At 46.3% G+C, this 24937-nt stretch overlaps 1 protein-coding gene across 3 annotated transcripts in view; it reads left to right on the forward strand.

Annotated features, from left to right (window-relative positions):
• The window catches only part of SEC14L1 (SEC14 like lipid binding 1), a 202778-nt gene that overhangs the window by 112787 nt on the left and 65054 nt on the right, over positions 1–24937 (forward strand). For all 3 annotated transcript variants that reach the window (XM_063960441.1, XM_063960443.1, XM_063960442.1), the window contains one exon: positions 9205–9354. In XM_063960441.1, coding sequence (XP_063816511.1) covers positions 9205–9354 — 150 coding nt within the window. The remainder of the gene's footprint in view (positions 1–9204; positions 9355–24937) is intronic.

The following is a 24937-nucleotide window of genomic DNA, read 5'->3' on the forward strand; positions in this document are numbered from 1 at the left end:
TGATGTCTCGGGACATCAAGGATGCTTACCTTCATGTCAAAATTTACCCTTCTCACCAAGGGTACCTCAGGTTTATGGTACAGAACTGTCACTATCAGTTCAGACGCTGCCGTATGGATGGTACACGGCACCCCGGGTCTTTACCAAGGTAATGGCCGAAATGATGATATTCCTTCGAAGGAAGTGAATTTTAGTTATCCCTTCCTTGGACAATTCCCTGATAAGGGTAAGATCCAGGGAACAGTTGGAGGTCGGTGTAGCACTATCTCAGGTAGTGTTGCGGCAGCACGATTGGATTCTCAATATTCCAAAATCGCACCTGGTTCCGACGACGTGTCTTCTGTTCCTAGGGATGATCCTGGACACAGTCCAGAAAAAGATGTTTCTCCCGGAGGAGAAAGCCAGGGAGTTATCCGAGCTAGTCAGGAACCTCCTAAAACCGAGCCAAGTCTTAGTGCATCAATGCACAAGGGTTCTGGGTAAAATGGTGGCTTCCTACGAAGCAATCCCATTCGGCAGATTCCACGCAAGAACTTTCCAGTGGGACCTGCTGGACAAATGGTCCGGATCGCATCTTCAGATGCATCAGCGGATAACCCTGTCACCAAGGACAAGGGTGTCCCTCCTGTGGTGGTTGCAGAGTGCTCATCTTCTAGAGGGCCGCAGATTAGGCATTCAGGACTGGGTCCTGGTGACCACGGATGCCAGCCTGCGAGGCTGGGGAGCAGTCACACAGGGAAGGAATATCCAGGGCTTATGGTCAAGCCTGGAGACATCACTTCACATAAATATCCTGAAGCTAAGGGACATTTACAATGCTCTAAGCTTAGCAAGACCTCTGCTTCAAGGTCAGCCGGTGTTGATCCAGTCGGACAACATCACGGCAGTCACCCACGTAAACAGACAGGGTGGCACAAGAAGCAGGAGGGCAATGGCAGAAGCTGCAAGGATTCTTCGCTGGGCGGAAAATCATGTGATAGCACTGTCAGCAGTATTCATTCCGGGAGTGGACAACTGGGAAGCAGACTTCCTCAGCACGACCTCCACCCGGGAGAGTGGGGACTTCACCCAGAAGTCTTCCACATGATTAAAAACTCGACAGGTATTGCGCCAGGTCCAGGGACCCTCAGGCAATAAGCTGTAGACGCTCTGGTAACACCGTGGGTGTACCAGTCAGGGTATGTGTTCCCTCCTCTGCCTCTCATACCCAAGGTACTGAGATTGATAAGATGGAGAGGAGTAAGCACTATATTCGTGGTTCCGGATTGGCCAAGAAGGACTTGGTAACCGGAACTTCAAGAGATGCTCACGGAGGATCCGTGGCCTCTACCTCTAAGAAGGGACCTGCTCCAGCAAGGACCCTGTCTGTTCCAAGACTTACCGCGGCTGCGTTTGACGACATGGCGGTTGAACGCCGGATCCTGAAGGAAAAAAGGCATTCCGGAGGAAGTCATCCCTATCCTGATCAAAGCCAGGAAGGATGTAACCGCAAAAACATTATCACCGCAATTGGCGAAAATATGTTTCGTGGTGCGAGGCCAGTAAGGCCCGACGGAGGAAATTCAACTGGGTCGATTCCTACATTTCCTGCAAACAGGAGTGTCTATGGGCCTGAAATTGGGGTCCATTAAGGTTCAAATTTCGGCCCCGTCAATTTTCTTCCAAAAAGAACTAGCTTCAGTCCCTGAAGTTCAGACGTTTGTAAAAGGGGTACTGCATATACAGCCTCCTTTTGTGCCTCCAGTGGCACTTTGGGATCTCAATGTAGTTTTGGGTTCCAAAAGTCACATTGGTTTGAACCACTTAAATCTGTGGAGTTAAAATATCTCACATGGAAAGTGGTCATGCTGTTGGCCCTGGCCTGGGCCAGGCGCATGTCAGAATTGGCGGCTTTATCCTGAAAAAGCCCTTATCTGATTTTCCATTCGGACAGGGCGGAATTGAGGACTCGTCCTCAATTTCTCCCCAAGGTGGTTTCAGCGTCTCACCTGAACCAACCTATTGGTGGTGCCTGCGGCTACTAGGGACTTGAAGGCCTCCAAGTTGCTAGACGTTGTCAGTGCCCTGAAAATATATGTTTCCAGGACGGCTGGAGTCAGGAAATCTGACTCGCTGTTTATCCTGTGTGCACCCAACAAGCTGGGTGCTCCTGCTTCTAAGCAGACTATTGCTCGTTGGATTTGTAGTACAATTCAGCTTGCACATTCTGTTGCAGGCCTGCCACAGCCAAAAATCTGTAAATGCCCACTCCACAAGGAAGGTGGGCTCATCTTGGGCGGCAGCCCGAGGGGTCTCGGCTTTACAACTTTGCCGAGCAGCTACTTGGTCAGGAGCAAATACGTTTGTAAAATTCTACAAAATTGATATCCTGGCTGAGGAGGACCTGGAGTTCTCTCATTTGGTGCTGCAGAGTCATGCGCACTCTCCCGCCCGTTTGGGAGCTTTGGTATAATCCCCATGGTCCTTACGGAGTCCCCAGCATCCACTTAGGACGTTAGAGAAAATAAGAATTTACTTACCGATAATTCTATTTCTCATAGTCCGTAGTGGATGCTGGGCGCCCATCCCAAGTGCGGATTGTCTGCAATACTTGTACATAGTTATTGTTACAAAAATCGGGTTATTATTGTTGTGAGCCATCTTTCAGAGGCTCCTCTGTTATCATGCTGTTAACTGGGTTCAGATCACAGGTTATACGGTGTGATTGGTGTGGCTGGTATGAGTCTTACCCGGGATTCAAAATCCTTCCTTATTGTGTACGCTCGTCCGGGCACAGTATCCTAACTGAGGCTTGGAGGAGGGTCATGGGGGGAGGAGCCAGTGCACACCAGATAGTCCTAAAGCTTTCTTTAGATGTGCCCAGTCTCCTGCGGAGCCGCTATTCTCTCATGGTCCTTACGGAGTCCCCAGCATCCACTACGGACTATAAGAAATAGAATTATCGGTAAGTAAATTCTTATTATAAATTAAATCCATATCTCTGTTCATTTATCATTGTCTATGGACTTGCCCTTTTGTTAGACGATTCTGGCTGGGGGTTTGGCATTGTGCCATTGATCACTTAGTTAATTAAGCTCCACTCACCCCAGAATGGGTTATCTTTATTTTTTTTTGCCCCCAGACATTAGGGTCTTACTATTAACAATTTCATTGGCTGCTCGTAAAACCATTTTACATTTATGTATTCAGAATTCTTCTCCAACTCTTGGATTATTTATTTTTTCGTATGGACTGATTAGAGGCATGTCTCCAGAAAGGAGGCCCTTACCAAAAAAATTTTTGCCACGTAGGAGAGTTTCATAGAGGTTCTTCCTGCAGCTACTAAAAAGGCCATATTTCATTGTTTTTGTCATTCTCTGTAGTATGAGACTCGTGTTTTCTTTAGGACCACCCAATTTCTTTTTAAGGGATTTATAATGCGAAGCTCCATTCTCGGTGTCAAATTTTTGTATGTTTAATTATTGTGATTTTTTTTTTCTTTTCTTTTTTGTTCTTTCTTCCTTCTTGACATTGGGCCTTATTCAGGTTTGTTAGGGGACCAAAAAAGCACACTAGTGGGCAAAACCATGCTGCACTGCAGGTGGGGCAGATGTAACATGTGCAGAGAGATTTAGATTTGGGTCGGGTGTGTTGAAGCTGAAATCCTAAATTGAAATGTAAAAATAAAGCATCCAGTATTTAGCCTGCACAGAAACAATATAACTCACCCAAATCTAACTCTCTCTGCAAATGTCATATCTGCCCCCCCCCCCCTACCCCCTGCAGTGCAACTTGGTTTTGCCCATTAGTGTGCTTTTTTGGTTTGCTAATATACCTGGATAACCCCCGTTGTCATGGATTCCGCAATACCTGTCCATGGACTGTTTTGTCTAAACTTAGATATTATCATTCTTCACATAAACAAAATGTATAATAATAATAATGCAATCTATTTATGGTGGCTGTTTTTAGCTCTCTATGAATCTTAAAATTCTGCAAGTCCCAGCATGCGCTGCCATAATTTTGCAATCGGGGAATGTTAAAACTGTGGCAGGGCATGCCTGGATGCGTAGTTTCACCCTGAGCAAGACTACCCGGTAAAAAGGCGGATCCAGATGTTTTCCTCATGTTAAACATACAACTCGGCCGATGTAATGACTATTCCTTTAATCATTCCAAAGATTATTGGGTTGTGTGAGAATCTTAAGGGTTCAATTAGTAAACCAGTTTTAGGGCGGTATCCTATCTGCCCCGAAGCTCTTTCGGCCGGTAAAAACTGCCGGGTATTGCAATGTTTGACCGATGGTTATTAACGCGGTATCCAATTAGAGGCTGAAATTGGACCCGCGATCGTGCGATAACACATAGGATCGGGCATAAGTCCATGATCCCAGGTGTTTTCACGGCTCTGGCAGCCTGTTATTGGGGATTATGCTTTGGGTGCCTATTAGCAGCGGGAAAGTACTATTCGAACATGGGGAGACCATGCAAACACAACCGCTGTGAGCCAGTGTTATCCACTGTTCCACCATGCTTTTTCCTTGAGAATATCATAAAGATGTGATAGTCAGATGCAATTAGTCATGCTATATGTCTAAAAAGGCCCTCTGGCAAGTTGTCTGTTGCTGAAATCTTTAAGGGGGGTACACACGGAGAGATCCGTGCTTAAAATCTAAGCAATCTTGCTAGATTGCTTAGATTTTAAGCACGGATCTGCCGTGTGTATGCCCTCCAGCGATAGCGATGCACGGCCCCACGCATCGCTATCGCCGATGCTAGATTGAGCTGCATGCAGGCTCAATCTAGCGGGTCGCTCACTTCACCGTTGTGTGAAGTGAGCGGCCCCCCGTCGGCATTCCCCCTCGCTCAGCACATCGCGCTGTGCTGAGCGGGGTGAGAGATGTGTGCTGAGCGGTCTGTGTTAAGATCGCTCAGCACACATCTCTCCCGTGAGTACCCCCCTTTAGGTAGCTTTATCTGGTTCGTGGGCATGACTGCCTTGATTTAGACTTAAGGTGGGTACACACTAATAGATATATCTGCAAATCAATAGATCTGCAGATATATCTATGGACGGATCAGGCAGTGTGCTGTGCATACACACTGCCCGATCCGTCGGAGACTGACATCATGAACTGGGCGGGCGTGTACACACGCCCACCCAGTTCAGCTGTCAATCACCGCCGGCCGCCGCAGCATGTGTACTGTCGGTCGGCCGACCGCCCCGTACACACACAGCGACGCGCCAATATATCGGTAGATATATTGGCCGTCGGCTGTGCTGCGCGGCCGACGCGATACGTCTGTGAACGACTGAGTTCACAGACGTATCGGCCGTACACACTGGCCGACGGTCCCGCGATATATCGGCCGTTCAAGAGAACGACCGATATATCGACCAGTGTGTACGGGCCTTAACATTGTCGTGTTTGTTTTGTTTGTTTTTTTTCTTTCTCCAAGATATCCATACATTTGTACAGATGCATAGTGGAAATGGAGTCTACCTATATATTTTGCAAACTGTGTAAGGAACTACTGAACCTACAACACAAATAGCTCTCTACATAGAAATGCTGAGTATACTGTATATGTATGATTTGTGGTGATAGGTGGATTGTAAAACTTGTTATATCACCTATTAAAGAAGCCTTTTGGTCTGAAATAGCTGATTGATAAGTGCTGCACGTTACAGTAACGTAAATAACATGACTTTAAAACAAGTGATCTCATTGCATGTGTGTTTTTTCCCAGGTACACTGTTTAGGAATAAAACCATACCAAATTATATTTTACATATATATCTGGGCTCTTGTCATACTGTGGTATTTCTGCATATACACTTATTTATTATTAAAATGTGTCCTATATTTGGCAATTTTTTTTTCTTTATGCCTGTGGAGAGCTTTGAAGCGAATGTGTGAAGAACATACTGTTGTGGTAGATTAAACTCTGGCTGGGATGTAATGGGAGCAGAGTTTGTGAAATCTCCGATTTTGCAGCAAAAGATGCACATTTTGCAAGCTCGGCCAATGTAATAACGTCCGAGTTCATGAAAAATTGGATGTTTTCTACTCTGGACAAGACCGCCCCGGTAAATAGCCAAATCCAGGTGTTTTCCCCATGTTAAACATACAACTCAGCTGATGTAATGGAGTCCGAGTTTGAAAATCTCTCAGAAAGCAGCTCTACAAAGTCATACATAAATAGCTGTTTTTTTGGGTGAGTTGTATTTGTCAATGTTGAAAATCAATTAAAAGTACACAATTACAGCACATCTACAACAAATACATATTTTTTTTTATTATTTCTGACCTTAAAATAAAACCTAAGTACCTTGATCTCTCAAAATAGTCCATGTACTGCACATGTCATTTTTGCACATTTGTCCCTGGAAAATGCTTCTTATTCACAAAGGGATGCAAGAGGACGCACAATTGTGGCTGTATCTGCTTACAAAATTTCTGCTACAGTGTTTTCCTGCCAAACACTGTAACATAATTTGGTATACCGATACAAACCCAAGTACACACGGAGTAGAGGCATGCCACATATCATTTTAATCAGCAGGATCTGCTTTTGTGTCCTACTGCATCCCTTTGTAAATGAGGCACATTTTCAAGGAAAAATGTGGAAAAAGATGCACCTTGCATCAAAGATGTAGGAGGACACATTTATACATGGGTAAATGAACATTATAATGAGCCATATTAGGTCAAATGTTCCCACTAAATCCTGTTCTAACGTGTTTTAATACCAAACTCCCTTAATGCACCCCCTAAATAGTATACGTACTTAAATATACAATTTAAACACATTAGCCCTAAATACATTTTAGACTTTGAAATTAACTTAAAAATTGACAAACCAATTCCAACAAAATAATCAGAGAAACAAACAAATACAAAGATGGGCAAACAAAAAAATATAACAATTATTGGGAGGAGGAAGCCCCTTGACCTCTCACTGCCCCCTCCCTGCGTCCGGACACTATGCCTTTTGGGGGGGGCGGGCGGTGGTGTCACTGGTGAGGCATTCTGTGTGCTGTAGTGGAGGGCCACAGTCACCTGGGTTTGTACCCGGATGGCATGTGTGTACTCCCACGTCCCCTGAGTTGCTCCTGGGCCACCTGCAATTGCTCCCGTTTTGAGTGAGTTAGTCCTGCAGGTGACTGTCTCGGTGTGCCTCTGCCGCCACATTAGCTGCCCAAAATAGTCCTGCTGGCTGGTCTGCTGATCTTGAAGGTCACCTGGTGCTCCCAAAAATGCTGGAGGGACATGGAGAGTTCCTCCATACTGACAATAATGGCCTGTGTGGTGGGCAGTGGTGGTTGCAGCTGCTGTGGCGGTGGCACATACAGTGTTTGCTCCACGCGAGTGAGGGATGATGGTGGTGTTGTCATCCTCTTCCCTCGATGAATATGCCACCAGCCCTGGAAGTGGCAGGGCCAGAGGCACTGGTGACGGGTGGAGTGAGGGCGCTGACTGCACACGAGAAGAACCTGCAAAGGACATAAAGGAAATAAAGGCACTTGTAATGGAGAATAAATACAACCTACACTAATTTGGAGCATGTGCTTTAAAAACAAAATTTAAAAAACAAACAAAAACTTGCTAGCTGACATAGTAAAAATTACATTACAAAAGCACAAGCTTGGATTATAAAATCTCTTTTCAGCGGCCTTTTAAAAAAATAAAATAAAATACTTCACATATCAGTTTAAAGTAGGCTGCAGGCAAAAATTCACTTATGTGGTTGTGTCCAAAGTGATTAATGTTATGGTTGTAGGCCTTGATATGTGTGTAGGTTTTGAAACAACACCAGCCTCCTCTGTGGCTGTCTTATGACGCTGCCTCTTTGGTGGAGCTGTACGCTGGCGCACAGCATCTGTGTTGAAAGAAATTAGGTATTAGTATTAAGAAAAAAAATTAATGATGCATTCTACAGTAAAAATGAATCCTTACATAATGTACAAATGGCCTTCCCAACACTAAAACTGTCTGGTGTGTTTGAATCTGCACAAATTACCACATGACCCATGCTTACTCTGCTCAGGATGGCACACAGTCATGCTTTTAATAAACAAAACATTTAATAAACTAATTATATACACAAACTCTTAACCTCTTCAGGGATAGTGCACCTTATTTACTGCATACATTTATGCATACTTTGTAGGACAAATGTTTTTTGTAATTTATTTAAACAACGTGGAATGCTTTAATTCCTCCTCGTACTCCGTGTAGTGGACTGGTGCAGCTCGTCCTCCTGTCCTGCGACCCTTGCAGTGCTTCTCAGCCATCTTCGCCTTCAGGACTTGTTTGATGTCACCATACCTTCTCTTAATGTTCTTCAGGTCCCGATGGCAGGAGCTGACCACCTTTACTGCATCCAGGAACCACCTCCACATGGCCGCCTTCAGGGAAGCAGGAGTCCTGTACACCTGGGAGTGTTATCAGGAGTGTTAAATCTGCACCATGGCATGGACGAGGACACACTTTTCTCCATAAGAAACCCCATATTGCGCCCTGACCTGGACTTGCCAGGTGCAGATGCAGCAGCCTTCTCATCAGTGTCCTCCACACCACTCTCCAGCACCACCTCCTCCTCACACTCTTTTGGCTCTGTGTAGTCACAGGCTGCTGCTGCTGAGACATGGCTTTGTCCTCCACCAGCTTCCTACTCTCTCTGGCCACTCTCAAGGATGCCATGCTTGCTCCAACTCTTTGGTACACCTCTCCAAACAATACACCAACCTCTCACACTTTGTCACACTGCAACTGTTATACTAAAATACGTATTCCGGTTAGTCTATAAAAGTGATGCTTCCTGGTCTAAATCCCGCAAGAAGTCTGATACGATTTGCATTAGGAATGCAAAAGAAGCACTCTATAACATTGGCTGTGTTCCGGGAAAAAGTCACACATTATAATGTTCGAGTTTGTGCTGCTTTTTCCCAGATGCAAAACTGTGCTCCCATTATATACCGGCCTATAACTTTTATTTAAATATATTTTGTAGTGTATGCTTTTCACAAGGAGATCATTGCCAAGGATTGTACTTTTTTCATGGCTTGCTACATAGCATATAGGGACACTTGGCAATTGCATACCAAACCAGTGTTGGCTCTGTCTGTGTATTGGCGCAAATTTTTGATCAGTATACTCAATAATTGTAATTCCACACATCTTACTCATGATTTTTTTTTTCCCCCTCCCAATTCTGCAGGCGTATGAGCGGCGTTTCCCGACATGTCATCTCATCCCCATGTTTGTTGGCAGTGATATCATGAACGAATACATCAGTGAGGATGGAGCAGTGCATGTGGTGGAGAGGCGTTGCAAGCTGGATGTTGATGCTCCACGGCTGCTTAAAAAGGTGAGTCCACTATTTGTCTTGGTGTTCCCGGTGGGATGTTTATAACAGAGGGCTACTAGTGAAAAATATCATGTGAATAGAGTAATCACATACAATACAATGTTACGTAAAAGTAATAACAAAACTTTATTAATAAAGGAATATTAATATATATATATATATATATATATATATATGTGTGTGTATATGTATGTGTGTACATAAAGGGGGGTTTTCACAAAACTGGCACTCGGGGGGCGATTAGAGATGCATAAAGCTGGTCTTTCTTATACAACAGATACCATCTTTATGCATCCCTACTCTCCTCCCGAGTGCCGGTTGTGTGATCCCCCTTTGGATGAGTATATTTTGCTGGATTTTGGCACCGGGGCTGCTTGTTTTCAGCAGCACTACGGGAGAAATCCCTGTTGATGGATCTCAATTTCATAAAAAATAAAACACAATTCCCAAGCACGCTATATGGAACGTATTTACGGTGATTCTTCCAAGGAAGCCCACATGGGTATGTAGTATACTGGAGACTGTTAATATCTGGGGACCTGTAACGGATAACCCCTCACCAGATAGTCACCCAAACAACAGGCCGAAGGCCAATTAGTAAAACATATTCGTTTAATATCACAGATTTGAACAGATAGGTATTAAAAATAGTTAATTGTACAATATTTGCATATAAAATACAATAAGACTATTGTGCCAGTAAGTTATGTCCAGTGTGATCAGTGTATGATGTTAACTGTAGATACTCCCTCACCTTTTTCAAGGTGTGAGCTCAGAAGGGAGTATCTTCTCAAACTGGTTTGATAGCTTTTGAGTGACAAAGCCAACGTGTTTCATCTAAATGACCATCAGGGGTAGCTTGTTTGGGAATAATTAGAAAATAATTAAAAGGGAGGGTAATTTCCTCAATTGAGAAACAACACCGAATATGATATGAGAAATTTTAGTTGAGGCAAATACCTACCAATACGGAAATCAAGCCTATTTGAAGCTAATTAAATTTTAAGTTAACATCATACATTGAACACACTGGACATAACTTACTGGCACAATAGTCTTATTGTATTTTCTCTGACGTCCTAAGTGGATGCTGGGACTCCGTAAGGACCATGGGGAATAGCGGCTCCGCAGGAGACTGGGCACAACTAAAAGAAAGCTTTAGACTACTGGTATGCACTGGCTCCTCCCACTATGAACCTCCTCCAGACTTCAGTTAGAATCTTGTGCCCGGCTGAGCTGGATGCACACTAGGGGCTCTCCTGAGCTCCTAGAAAGAAAGTATATTTTAGGTTTTTTATTTCTCTATCGTCCTAAGTGGATGCTGGGGTTCCTGAAAGGACCATGGGGAATAGCGGCTCCGCAGGAGACAGGGCACAAAAAAGTAAAGCTTTACTAGGTCAGGTGGTGTGCACTGGCTCCTCCCCCTATGACCCTCCTCCAGTTAGATTTTGTGCCCGAACGAGAAGGGTGCAATCTAGGTGGCTCTCCTAAAGAGCTGCTTAGAGAAAGTTTAGTTTAGGTTTTTTTCTTTACAGTGAGTCCTGCTGGCAACAGGATCACTGCAACGTGGGACTTAGGGGGAAAGTAGTAAACTCACCTGCATGCAGAGTGGATTTGCTGCTTGGCTACTGGACACCATTAGCTCCAGAGGGATCGAACACAGGCCCAGCCGTGGAGTCCGGTCCCGGAGCCGCGCCGCCGACCCCCTTGCAGATGCTGAAGCGTGAAGAGGTCCGGAAACCGGCGGCTGAAGACTCCTCAGTCTTCATAAGGTAGCGCACAGCACTGCAGCTGTGCGCCATTTTCCTCTCAGCACACTTCACTGGGCAGTCACTGAGGGTGCAGAGCGCTGGGGGGGGGCGCTCTGAGAGGCAAATATAAACCTTATACAAGGCTAAAAATACCTCACATATAGCCCATAGGGGCTATATGGAGATATTTAACCCCTGCCTGACTGGAAAAATAGCGGGAGAGGAACCCGCCGAAAAAGGGGCGGGGCCTATCTCCTCAGCACACGGCGCCATTTTCTGTCACAGCTCCGCTGGTCAGAACGGCTCCCAGGTCTCTCCCCTGCACTGCACTACAGAAACAGGGTAAAACAGAGAGGGGGGGCACATTAATGGCTATATATATATATATTAAAGCAGCTATAAGGGAGCACTTAATATAAGGATATCCCTTGTATATATAGCGCTTTGTGGTGTGTGCTGGCAGACTCTCCCTCTGTCTCCCCAAAAGGGCTAGTGGGTCCTGTCTTCATTAGAGCATTCCCTGTGAGTTTGCGGTGTGTGTCGGTACGTGGTGTCGACATGTATGAGGACGATATTGGTGTGGAGGCGGAGCAATTGCCAAATATGCAGATGTCACCCCCCAGGGGGTCGACACCAGAATGGATGCCTTTATTTGTGGAATTACGTGATGGTTTATCTTCCCTTAAACAGTCAGTTGAGGACATGAGGCGGCCGGACAATCAATTAATGCCTGTCCAGGCGCCTCAAACACCGTCAGGGGCTGTAAAACGCCCTTTGCCTCAGTCGGTCGACACAGACCCAGACACGGGCACTGATTCCAGTGACGACGGTAGAAATTCAAACGTATTTTCCAGTAGGGCCACACGTTATATGATTTTGGCAATGAAGGAGACGTTACATTTAGCTGATACTACAGATACCGTAAAACAGGGTATTATGTATGGTGTGAAAAAACTACAAACAGTTTTTCCTGAATCAGAAGAATTAAATGACGTGTGTGATGAAGCGTGGGTTGCTCCTGATAAAAAGTTGATAATTTCAAAAAAGTTATTGGCATTATACCCTTTCCCGCCAGAGGTTAGGGCGCGCTGGGAAACACCCCCTAAGGTGGACAAGGCGCTCACACGCTTATCCAAACAAGTGGCGTTACCCTCTCCTGAGACGGCCGCACTTAAGGATCCATCAGATAGAAAGATGGAAGTTATTCAAAAGAATATATACACACATGCAGGTGTTATACTACGACCAGCTATAGCAACTGCCTGGATGTGCAGTGCTGGAGTAGTTTGGTCAGAATCCCTGATTGAAAATATTGATACCCTAGATAGGGACAATGTTTTACTGTCGTTAGAACAAATAAAGGATGCATTTATCTATATGCGTGATGCACAGAGGGATATTTGCACACTGGCATCTCGGGTGAGTGCTATGTCCATTTCAGCCAGAAGAGCCTTATGGACACGACAGTGGACAGGTGATGCGGATTCAAAACGTCACATGGAGGTTTTGCCGTATAAAGGGGAGGAGTTATTTGGAGTTGGTCTATCAGACTTGGTGGCCACGGCTACTGCCGGGAAATCCACTTTTTTACCTCAAGTCACTCCCCAACAGAGAAAGGCACCGACCTTTCAACCGCAGCCTTTTCGCTCCTACAAAAATAAGAGAGCAAAGGGCTTGTCGTACCTGCCACGAGGCAGAGGAAGAGGGAAGAGACACCAACAGGCAGCTCCTTCCCAGGAACAGAAGCCCTCCCCGGCTCCTGCAAAAACCTCAGCATGACGCTGGGGCCTCTCAAGCGGACTCGGGGACAGTGGGGGGCCGTCTCAAAAATTACAGCGCGCAGTGGGCTCACTCGCAGGTAGACCCCTGGATCCTGCAGATAATATCTCAGGGGTACAGGTTGGAATTAGAGACGGATCCTCCTCATCGTTTCCTGAAGTCTGCCTTACCAACCGTCTCTTCCGAAAGGGAGAGGGTGTTGGAAGCCATTCACAAGCTGTACGCTCAGCAGGTGATAGTCAAAGTACCCCTATTACAACAAGGAAAGGGGTATTATTCCACTCTATTTGTGGTACCGAAGCCGGATGGCTCGGTAAGGCCTATTCTAAATCTGAAGTCCTTGAACCTCTACATAAAAAAGTTCAAGTTCAAGATGGAGTCACTCAGAGCAGTGATAGCGAACCTGGAAGAAGGGGACTTTATGGTATCCTTGGACATCAAGGATGCGTATCTACACGTTCCGATTTACCCCGCACACCAGGGGTACCTCAGGTTCATTGTTCAAAACTGTCACTATCAGTTTCAGACGCTGCCGTTCGGATTGTCCACGGCGCCTCGGGTCTTTACCAAGGTAATGGCCGAGATGATGATTCTTCTTCGAAGAAAAGGCGTATTAGTTATCCCATACTTGGACGATCTCCTAATAAGGGCAAGGTCCAGAGAACAGCTGGAGACAGCTTTAGCACTATCTCAAGAGGTGCTAAGACAACACGGGTGGATTCTGAATATTCCAAAATCCCATTTAATCCCGACAACTCGTCTGCTGTTCCTAGGAATGATTCTGGACACGGTTCAGAAAAAGGTTTTCCTTCCAGAGGAAAAAGCCAAGGAGTTATCCGATCTGGTCAGGAACCTCCTAAAACCAGGAAAAGTGTCAGTACATCAATGCACAAGAGTCCTGGGAAAAATGGTGGCTTCTTACGAAGCAATTCCATTCGGCAGATTCCATGCAAGAATATTCCAAAGGGATCTGTTGGACAAATGGTCAGGGTCGCATCTGCAGATGCACCTGCGAATAACCCTGTCACCAAAGACAAGGGTGTCACTTCTGTGGTGGTTGCAGAAGGCTCACCTATTAGAAGGCCGCAGATTCGGCATTCAGGATTGGATCCTGGTGACCACGGACGCCAGCCTGAGAGGCTGGGGAGCAGTCACACAAGGAAGAAACTTCCAGGGAGTATGGACGAGTCTGGAAAAGTCTCTTCACATAAACATTCTGGAACTAAGAGCAATCTACAATGCTCTAAGCCAGGCGGAACTTCTCCTGCAAGGAAAGCCGGTGTTGATTCAGTCGGACAACATCACGGCGGTCGCCCATGTAAACAGGCAGGGCGGCACAAGAAGCAGGAGTGCAATGGCAGAAGCTGCCAAGATTCTTCGCTGGGCGGAGAATCACGTGATAGCACTGTCAGCAGTGTTCATCCCGGGCGTGGACAACTGGGAAGCAGACTTCCTCAGCAGACACGATCTTCATCCGGGAGAGTGGGGTCTACATCCAGAAGTCTTCAACATGTTAATAGACCGTTGGGAAAGACCAATTGTAGACATGATGGCGTCTCGCCTCAACAAGAAACTGGACAAATATTGCGCCAGGTCAAGAGATCCACAGGCAATAGCTGTGGACGCACTGGTAACTCCTTGGGTGTACCAGTCAGTGTATGTGTTTCCTCCTCTGCCGCTCATACCAAAGGTATTGAAGATCATACGGCAAAGAAGAGTAAGAACAATACTAGTGGTTCCGGATTGGCCGAGAAGGACTTGGTATCCGGAACTTCAAGAGATGCTCACGGACGAACCGTGGCCTCTACCTCTGAGAAGGGACCTGCTACAGCAGGGTCCCTGTCTTTTTCAAGACTTACCGCGGCTGCGTTTGACGGCATGGCGGTTGAACGCCAGATCCTAAAAGGGAAAGGCATTCCAGAAGAAGTCATTCCTACCTTGATTAAGGCACGGAAGGAAGTCACCGTGAAACATTATCACCGCATTTGGCGAAAATATGTAGCGTGGTGCGAGGATCGGAGGGTTCCGACGGAGGAATTCCAACTGGGTCGTTTCCTACATTTCCTGCAATCAGGATTATCTATGGGTCTCAAATTGGGATCCATTAAGGTTCAAATTTCGGCCCTGTCAATATTCTTCCAAAAAGAATTGGCCTCTGTCCCTGAGGTCCAGACTTTTGTCAAGGGAGTACTGCATATACAGCCTCCTGTGGTGCCTCCGGTGGCACCGTGGGATCTAAATGTAGTTTTAGATTTCCTCAAATCCCATTGGTTTGAACCATTGAAAAAGGTGGATTTGAAATATCTCACATTGAAAGTGACTATGTTACTAGCCCTGGCCTCTGCCAGGAGAGTATCTGAATTGGCGGCTTTATCTTATAAAAGTCCTTATCTAATCTTCCATTCGGATAGGGCAGAACTGCGGACTCGTCCGCATTTTCTCCCTAAAGTGGTATCAGCATTTCATCTGAACCAACCTATTGTGGTGCCTGCGGCCACTAGCGACTTGGAGGACTCCAAGTTGTTGGACGTTGTCAGAGCCTTAAAAATATACATTGCAAGGACGGCTGGAGTCAGAAAATCTGACTCGCTGTTTATATTGTATGCACCCAACAAGTTGGGCGCACCTGCTTCTAAGCAGTCGATTGCTCGTTGGATTTGTAACACAATTCAACTTGCACATTCTGTGGCAGGCCTGCCACAGCCTAAAACTGTAAAAGCCCACTCCACAAGGAAGGTGGGCTCATCTTGGGCGGCTGCCCGAGGGGTCTCGGCATTACAACTCTGCCGAGCAGCTACGTGGTCGGGGGAGAACACGTTTGTAAAATTTTACAAATTTGATACCCTGGCAAAGGAGGACCTGGAGTTCTCTCATTCGGTGCTGCAGAGTCATCCGCACTCTCCCGCCCGTTTGGGAGCTTTGGTATAATCCCCATGGTCCTTTCAGGAACCCCAGCATCCACTTAGGACGATAGAGAAAATAAGAATTTACTTACCGATAATTCTATTTCTCGGAGTCCGTAGTGGATGCTGGGCGCCCATCCCAAGTGCGGATTATCTGCAATACTTGTACATAGTTATTGTTAACTAATTCGGGTTATTGTTAAGGAGCCATCTTTAAGAGGCCCTTTCTGTTGTCATACTGTTAACTGGGTTTAGATCACAAGTTGTACGGTGTGATTGGTGTGGCTGGTATGAGTCTTACCCGGGATTCAAAATGCCTCCCTTATTGTGTATGCTCGTCCGGGCACAGTACCTAACTGGAGTCTGGAGGAGGGTCATAGGGGGAGGAGCCAGTGCACACCACCTGACCTAGTAAAGCTTTACTTTTTTGTGCCCTGTCTCCTGCGGAGCCGCTATTCCCCATGGTCCTTTCAGGAACCCCAGCATCCACTACGGACTCCGAGAAATAGAATTATCGGTAAGTAAATTCTTATTTTTACAGTGAGATCTGCTGGCAACAGACTCACTGCAGCGAGGGACTAAGGGGAGAAGAAGCGAACCTACCTAACTGGTGGTAGCTTGGGCTTCTTAGGCTACTGGACACCATTAGCTCCAGAGGGATCGACCACAGGACCCGACCTCGATGTTCGGTCCCGGAGCCGCGCCGCCGGCCCCCTTACAGAGCCAGAAGCAAGAAGTGTTCCGGAAAATCGGCGGCAGAAGACTTCTGTCTTCAACAAGGTAGCGCACAGCACTGCAGCTGTGCGCCATTGCTCCTCATGCACACCTCACACTCCGGTCACTGATGGGTGCAGGGCGCTGGGGGGGGGGCGCCCTGAGGGCAATATAATACACCTTGGCTGGCAAATCTACACCATATATAGTCAGGAAGGCTATATAGGTGTAAAAATACCCCTGCCAGAATTCCAGAAAAAGCGGGAGAAGTCCGCCGGAAAAGGGGCGGGGCCATCTCCCTCAGCACACTGGCGCCATTTTTCCCTCACAGCTCCGCTGGAAGGACGCTCCCTGGCTCTCCCCTGCAGTGTCAAGCTACATAAGGGTAAAAAAGAGAGGGGGGGCACTACATTTAGGCGCAATATATATATATATATATATATATATATATATATGCAGCTATAAGGGAAAAACACTCATTTATAGTGGGATCCCTGTGTTATATAGCGCTCTGGTGTGTGCTGGCATACTCTCTCTCTGTCTCCCCAAAGGGCTTTGTGGAGTCCTGTCCTCTGTCAGAGCATTCCCTGTGTGTATGCGTTGTGTCGGTACGGCTGTGTCGACATGTTTGATGAGGAGGCTTATGTGGAGGCGGAACAGATGCCGATAAATGTGATGTCACCCCCTGCGGGGATCGACACCTGAGTGGATGGTTCTGTAGAAGGAATTACGCGACAGTGTCGACTCCTTGCATAAAAGGTTTGACGACATACCAAATGTGGGACAGCCGGCTTCTCAGCCTGTGCCTGCCCAGGCGTCTCAAAAGCCATCAGGGGCTCTAAAACGGCCGCTACCTCAGATGGTAGACACAGATGTCGACACGGATACTGACTCCAGTGTCGACGACGATGAGACTAATGTAACTTCCAATAGGGCCACACGTTACATGATTGAGGCAATGAAAAATGTGTTGCACATTTCTGATGTTACCCCCGGTACCACAAAAAAGGGTATTATGTTTGGAGAGAAAAAACTACCAGTGGTTTTTCCTCCATCTGAGGAGTTAAATGAAGTGTGTGAAGAAGCGTGGGCTTCCCCTGATAAGAAACTGGTAATTTCTAAGAGGTTACTAATGGCGTACCCTTTCCCGCCAGAGGATAGGTCACGTTGGGAAACATCCCTTAGGGTGGATAAAGCGCTCACACGCTTGTCAAAGAAGGTGGCACTACCGTCTCCGGATACGGCCGCCCTGAAGGAATCTGCTGATAGAAAGCAGGAGGCTATCCTGAAGTCTATATATACACACACAGGTGTTATACTGAGACCAGCTATTGCTTCAGCATGGATGTGCAGTGCTGCAGCTGCGTGGTCAGATTCCCTGTCGGAAAATATTGATACCCTAGACAGGGACACTATATTGCTAACCGTAGAGCATATTAAAGACGCACTCTTATACATGAGGGATGCACAGAGGGATATTTGCCGGCTGGCATCTAAAATAAGTGCAATGTCCATTTCTGCCAGGAGATGGTTATGGACTCGGCAGTGGACAGGAGATGCAGATTCTAAAAGGCACATGGAAGTTCTGCCTTATAAGGGTGAGGAGTTGTTCGGGGATGGTCTCTCGGACCTCGTTTCCACAGCAACAGCTGGGAAGTCTACATTTTTACCCCATGTTCCCTCACAGCCTAAGAAAGCACCGTATTATCAGGTACAGTCCTTTCGACCCAATAGGGGCAAGTGGGTTAAAGGCGCGTCCTTTCTGCCCAGAGGCAGAGGTAGGGGAAAAAAGCTGCAACATACAGCAAGTTCCCAGGAGCAAAAGTCCTCCCCCGCTTCCTCTAAGTCCACAGCATGACGCTGGGGCTCCACAGGCGGAGCCAGGTACGGTGGGGCCCGTCTCAAAAATTTCAGCAATCAGTGGGCTCGCTCACGGGTGGATCCCTGGATCCTTCAAGTAGTATCTCAGGGGTACAAACTGGAATTCGAGACGTCTCTCCCCCGCCGTTTCCTCAAATCTGCCTTGCCAACCACTCCCTCAGGCAGGGAGGCAGTGTTACAGGCAATTCAAAAGCTGTATTCACAACAAGTGATAGTAAAGGTGCCCCTACTTCAACAAGGAAGGGGTTACTATTCCACAATGTTTGTGGTGCCGAAACCGGACGGTTCGGTGAGACCCATTTTAAATTTGAAATCCTTGAACACATGAATTTTTTTATATAAGTTCAAGATGGAATCGCTCAGGGCGGTTATTGCAAGCCTGGACGAGGGGGATTACATGGTATCACTGGACATCAAGGATGCTTACCTGCATGTCCCCATTTACCATCCTCACCAGGAGTACCTCAGATTTGTGGTACAGGATTGTCATTACCAATTCCAGACGTTGCCGTTCGGTCTATCGACGACTCCGAGGGTCTTTACCAAGGTAATGGCCGAAATGATGATACTCCTTCGAAAGAAGGGAGTTTTAATTATCCCGTACTTGGACGATCTCCTGATAAAGGCGAGGTCCAGGGAGCAGTTGTTGGTCGGGGTAGCACTATCTCGGGAGGTGCTACAACAGCACGGCTGGATTCTAAATATTCCAAAGTCACAGCTGGTCCCTACGACACGTCTACTGTTCCTGGGGATGGTTCTGGACACAGAACAGAAAAAAGTGTTTCTCCCGGAGGAGAAGGCCAAGGAGCTGTCATCTCTAGTCAGAGGCCTCCTAAAACCAAAACGGGTGTCGGTGCATCACTGCACGCGGATCCTGGGAAAGATGGTAGCTTCCTACGAAGCAATTCCATTCGGCAGGTTCCATGCAAGAACTTTTCAGTGGGACCTGTTGGACAAGTGGTCCGGATCGCATCTTCAGATGCATCGGCTGATAACCCTGTCTCCAAGGACCAGGGTGTCTCTGCTGTGGTGGCTGCAGAGTGCTCATCTTCAAGAGGGCCGCAGATTCGGCATACAGGACTGGGTCCTGGTGACCACGGATGCCAGCCTTCGAGGCTGGTGGGCAGTCACACAGGGAAGAAACTTCCAAGGACTATGGTCAAGTCAGGAGACTTCCCTGCACATAAATATTCTGGAACTGAGGGCCATTTACAATGCCCTAAGTCGGGGAAAAACCCCTGCTTCAAAACCAGCCGGTACTGATCCAGTCAGACAACATCACGGCGGTCGCCCATGTAAACCGACAGGGCGGCACGAGAAGCAGGACGGCGATGGCATAAGCCACAAGGATTCTCCGATGGGCGGAAAATCACATGTTAGCACTGTCAGCAGTGTTCATTCCGGGAGTGGACAACTGGGAAGCAGACTTCCTCAGCAGGCACGACCTCCACCCGGGAGAGTGGGGACTTCATCCAGAAGTCTTCCAACTGATTGTAAACCGTTGGGAAAGGCCACAGGTGGACATGATGGCGTCCCGCCTATACAAAAAGCTAGAAAAGTATTGCGCCAGGTCAAGAGACCCGCAGGCGATGGCTGTGGACGCTCTAGTGACACCGTGGGTGTACCGGTCGGTTTATGTGTTCCCTCCTCTTCCTCTCATACCAAAGGTACTGAGGATAATAAGGAGAAGAGGAGTAAGAACTATACTCATTGTTCCGGATTGGCCAAGAAGAGCTTGGTACCCGGAACTTCAAGAAATGATCTCAGAGGACCCATGGCCTCTGCCGCTCAGACAGGACCTGCTGCAGCAGGGGCCCTGTCTGTTCCAAGACTTACCGCGGCTGCGTTTGACGGCATGGCGGTTGAACACCGGATCCTGAAGGAAAAGGGCATTCCGGAGGAAGTCATTCCTACGCTGATTAAAGCTAGGAAAGAAGTAACGGCAAACCATTATCACCGCATATGGCGAAAATATGTTGCTTGGTGTGAGGCCAGGAAGGCCCCAACGGAAGAATTTCAGCTGGGCCGTTTCCTGCACTTTCTACAGTCAGGGGTGACTATGGGCCTAAAATTGGGTTCCATTAAGGTCCAGATTTCGGCTCTATCGATTTTCTTCCAGAGAGAACTGGCTTCACTACCTGAAGTTCAAACTTTTGTTAAGGGAGTGCTGCATATTCAGCCCCATTTTGTGCCTCCAGTGGCACCTTGGGATCTCAACGTGGTGTTGGATTTCCTAAAGTCACATTGGTTTGAGCCACTTAAGACCGTGGAATTGAAATATCTCACGTGGAAAGTGGTCATGTTGTTGGCCTTGGCTTCGGCCAGGCGTGTATCAGAATTGGCGGCTTTGGCATGTAAAAGCCCTTATCTGATTTTCCATATGGATAGGGCAGAATTGAGGACTCGTCCCCAATTTCTCCCTAAGGTGGTATCAGCCTTTCATCTGAACCAACCTATCGTGGTGCCTGCGGCTACTAAAGACTTGGAGGCTTCCAAGTCGTTGGATGTAGTCAGGGCCCTGAAAATTTATGTTTCCAGGACAGCTGGAGTCAGAAAGACTGACTCGCTATTTATCCTGTATGCCCCCAACAAGTTGGGTGCACCTGCTTCAAAGCAGACTATTGCTCGCTGGATCTGTAGTACGATTCAGCTTGCACATTCTGCGGCTGGACTGCCGCATCCTAAATCAGTAAAAGCCCATTCCACGAGGAAGGTGGGCTCTTCTTGGGCGGCTGCCCGAGGGGTCTCGGCTCTTCAACTTTGCCGAGCAGCTACTTGGCCGGGGTAAAACACGTTTGCAAAATTCTATAAGTTTGACACCCTGGCTGAGGAGGACCTAGAGTTTGCCCATTCGGTGCTGCAGAGTCATCCGCACTCTCCCGCCCGTTTGGGAGCTTTGGTATAATCCCTATGGTCCTTACGGAGTCCCAGCATCCACTTAGGACGTCAGAGAAAATAAGAATTTACTCACCGGTAATTCTATTTCTCGTGGATGCTGGGCGCCCATCCCAAGTGCGGATTGTCTGCATTACTTGTAAATAGTTATTGTTTTAACTAAAGGGTTATTGTTGAGCCATCTGTTGAGAGGCTCAGTTGTTATCATACTGTTAACTGGGTATTGTATCACGAGTTATACGGTGTGATTGGTGTGGCTGGTAAGAGTCTTACCCGGGATTCAAAATCCTTCCTTATTGTGTCAGCTCTTCCGGGCACAGTATCCTAACTGAAGTCTGGAGGAGGGTCATAGTGGGAGGAGCCAGTGCACACCAGTAGTCTAAAGCTTTGTTTTAGTTGTGCCCAGTCTCCTGCGGAGCCGCTATTCCCCATGGTCCTTACGGAGTCCCAGCATCCACTACGGACTACGAGAAATAGAATTACCGGTGAGTAAATTCTTATTTTATATGCAAATATTGTACAATGAACTATTTTTAATACCTATCTGTTCAAATCTGTGATATTAAACTAATATGTTTTACTAATTGGCCTTTGGCCTCTAGTTTGGGTGACTGTCTGGTGAGGGGTTATCCGTTACAGGTCCCCAGATATTAACAGTCTCCAGTATACTACATACCCATGTGGGCTTCCTTGGAAGAATCACCGTAAATACGTTCCATACAGCGTGCTTGGAATAAATATATATATATATATATATATATATATATATATATATATATATATATATATATATAAATATATATTATACAGGTTGAGTATCCCTTATCCAAAATGCTTGGGACCAGAGGTATTTTGGATATGGGATTTTTCCGTATTTTGGAATAATTGCATACCATAATGAGATATCATGGTGATGGGACCTAAATCTAAGCACAGACTGCATTTATGTTTCATATACACCTTATACACACAGCCTGAAGGTCATTTAATACAATATTTTTTATAACTTTGTGTATTAAACAAAGTTTGTGTACATTGAGCCATCAAAAAACAAAGGTTTCACTATCTCACTCAAAAAAGTCCGTATTTCGGAATATTTGGATATGGGATACTCAACCTGTGTGTATGTGTATGTATGTATGTGTATATATATATATATATATATGTGTGTGTGTGTGTGTGTGTGTGTATATATATATATATATATATATATATATATATATATATAGAGAGAGATATAATAAAATAATGTGTGTATATATTTATATGTGCCAACAGCGAATGTCGATACAAACATAGTAAAGCATGGTCACTCTGATGTTTGCTCTGTCTATTACTAGGTTGTCTTTATTACAGTGAGCTAGATCTGTTCAGCCACTGAACTCATTAACAAGTATTAAAATCTCCATTTGTCTGCCTGCCTTTCACTTGCAGTACCGCTCTCCTCCCTAACCATTGTCTGTTGTGGCATTCTAGGCCTGTATCCTCAGGTCTTCTCCTTCCATGCACACAGTTTGTACTTCAAATTAAATTCCTGGGCTGAGGTTTAGAAGAGTGCACCGTAAAGGGCCGGATACAAATGTTATCCACCCCCCCCCCCCCCCCCCCCCCCCACCACCACGACCTTGCCCGCCAGCGGTATTCTAAGGTTACTGCCGACGGACCCAGGAAGTTAATTTCAGCTCGCTACCCCCCCGGAGGTAGCGACCTGAAATGCGTGTAAAGAGAACACATGGATCATTAGTTTAGCCGTGTTTAGGTGCTTTGCGTGCCTAAACCCGGCTGTACTGGGCACGATAGGGGCGATAAAGGGGTCCATTTGAATAGTGCCACCCTATATCTCCCATCAATTTGGGGGGAATTCAAATATTAATGCACCCCCCTAAGTGTTTGAAGCAAAGGTTTGACTGTAGAATAAGTACAGTAGGTCTTTCTATAGACTTGCATTTATACATGCGGCCAACATTTTAAATGTTTACTTCACTTCCTGTGGAAAATATGCGATACCATCCCTCCAGTTTAGGAGATCAGACTTCTTGGTGTTGCCCTTTACATGGCAGCACTTGGAGGCATGGCTTTGCCCACGGAGTCTTTAGTGTGTGACATAGATTAGAGCGGAGACAGGATTTTCACCATAGACGCACTATTTAATATGTAAGACTTGTCAGTACAGGAAATACTTTGTGCTCCGTACGTGTTTGAGACACAACCTCACTTTTGTAATGAAATGAACTGGGAAGTAATCTAAAGAGAATATGCAAATAAAGCATTCCTTTTTGGGATAACAGACTTCTGGCTTCACCATCTTGCTGTCTGTAAAAGGAAATACATTTTTGTGCTCCCTTGTGCCATTCACTGACCTATTGATTCTTCTATGGGCAAGTGGATTTACAACAGGTGTACACATGCCACAAACCCGTAAAATTTAAATTACAGCTTGTGCTGATTGCACCACCTTTGTCAGTACTTGTTCTTGTTTTTATGTGCGATTTGTAGTGTGAATTATTTAAATCTGTAGACCTAAAAGGAATTGTACAATAAGAAAAAGTGGCACAAATGAGAAGAAAGATGAAAATGATCAGATAAAAATGCGCTCTTTCTTGGCTGGTGTATTTGTGGGTAAAGTGGTATTGGTTGCTTGGTAAGCATACAAATCTGACATATTTTCACTGTGGGCATGAGAATGACATCAGTGACGAGCAGTGGGTGAGACTTGTACTGCAGAATACCTAATACAAATATTAAGCCAACCCTGATGTATCGATTGGCTTCCCAGATCAGAGCTATTTATTGCAGAGGGATGTTACAACTTTTTTTTTTCTGACAATGATTTAAAGATTACTGCTGTCTAATTTTGCACACTGAGAAACATTATTAAAAATGAAAACCAATGGTATATGCAATTTCTCTCCCTTGATGAGCATTATCTATAAATTAAAATGTGAAAAAAAGATAGATATATCTATGTATTGCGGTATTCCTATAATATTTATTTCTCTAACGTCCTAAGTGGATGCTGGGGACTCCGTAAGGACCATGGGGAATAGCGGCTCCGCAGGAGACTGGGCACATCTAAAGAAAGCTTTAGGACTAACTGGTGTGCACTGGCTCCTCCCCCCATGACCCTCCTCCAAGCCTCAGTTAGATTTCTGTGCCCGACGAGAAGGGTGCACACTAAGGGCTCTCCTGAGCTTCTTAGTGAAAGTTTTAGTTTAGGTTTGTTATTTTCAGTGAGACCTGCTGGCAACAGGCTCACTGCATCGAGGGACTAAGGGGAGAAGAAGCGAACTCACCTGCGTGCAGAGTGGATTGGGCTTCTTGGCTACTGGACATTAGCTCCAGAGGGACGATCACAGGTTCAGCCTGGATGGGTCCCGGAGCCGCGCCGCCGGCCCCCTTACAGAGCCAGAAGAGCGAAGAGGTCCGGAAAAATCGGCGGCAGAAGACGTTCCTGTCTTCAATAAGGTAGCGCACAGCACTGCAGCTGTGCGCCATTGCTCTCAGCACACTTCATACTCCGGTCACTGAGGGTGCAGGGCGCTGGGGGGGGCGCCCTGAGACGCAATAAAACACGATAAAAATACCTTACATGGCAAAAAATGCATCACATATAGCTCCTGGGCTATATGGATGCATTTAACCCCTGCCAGAATATACAGA

Source organism: Pseudophryne corroboree, chromosome 3, assembly GCF_028390025.1.
Source record: "Pseudophryne corroboree isolate aPseCor3 chromosome 3, aPseCor3.hap2, whole genome shotgun sequence".
In the NCBI taxonomy this organism is placed as follows: domain Eukaryota; kingdom Metazoa; phylum Chordata; class Amphibia; order Anura; family Myobatrachidae; genus Pseudophryne; species Pseudophryne corroboree.